At 46.3% G+C, this 575-nt stretch overlaps 1 protein-coding gene across 1 annotated transcript; it reads right to left on the minus strand.

Annotated features, from left to right (window-relative positions):
- Nucleotides 1–22: 22 nt before the first annotated feature.
- On the minus strand, nt 23–528 carry LOC103399624 (DNA (cytosine-5)-methyltransferase 3B-like; the record flags this gene model as incomplete). Its single annotated transcript, XM_017031122.2, has 2 exons — nt 269–528; nt 23–145 (listed from the first exon to the last, which is right to left on the minus strand). Coding segments are annotated over exons 1-2 (259 nt in total), but the record flags the coding sequence as incomplete, so codon positions are not given.
- Between the last annotated feature and the right edge of the window lie 47 nt (nt 529–575).

Consider the following 575-nt stretch of genomic DNA (forward strand, 5'->3'; position numbering starts at 1 on the left):
TACTCCGACTGTTGAACTGTACCTCTGCTGTAGGGCTCTTCAGAGGCCGCCTTGTTTTTACAGAGGCTCACTCCTTGTAGCTCTGCAGTGGAGAAGTCCTCAGGCAGTGAATTACGCAAGACACTGTGGGCTAAAGGATTACCATCTGCAGAAATACACACAAAATAATTTTTTTCATTATATGTTTGATCCTTGCTCTAGAAAATTATGATCATGGTTTAATATGAGGAAAGCACACAAAGAGTAGTTGGTCTTGTCTGGTGCTCACCAGTTTGTGTAGGTTTGAGTCTGGTCTCTCCTATGGGCAGGAAGCCCTCGTTGGCCCAGTCCATGGGTTTGACCTGGTCCTCCGGATTGTCTGATTTACTGAGAGGGAAGGTCTTCTCTGTTTCAACCTTGTCCATCTGTGGGGTACATTATCCACAGTGTGATGGACTGCGACACGTGTAAGTGAACTATTTGTCATCCTGACACAGAACCAGACCAGTGCACACAACGAAAGTGGTCCTCGGAGAGGAAGGCTGGCTCTACCCTGACATCAGTTGTAGAGAGTTGTAAATGACACTTAACAAGCT

Source organism: Cynoglossus semilaevis, unplaced genomic scaffold, assembly GCF_000523025.1.
Source record: "Cynoglossus semilaevis isolate Cse_v1.0 unplaced genomic scaffold, Cse_v1.0 C18892212, whole genome shotgun sequence".
NCBI classification, from domain to species: Eukaryota; Metazoa; Chordata; class Actinopteri; order Pleuronectiformes; family Cynoglossidae; genus Cynoglossus; species Cynoglossus semilaevis.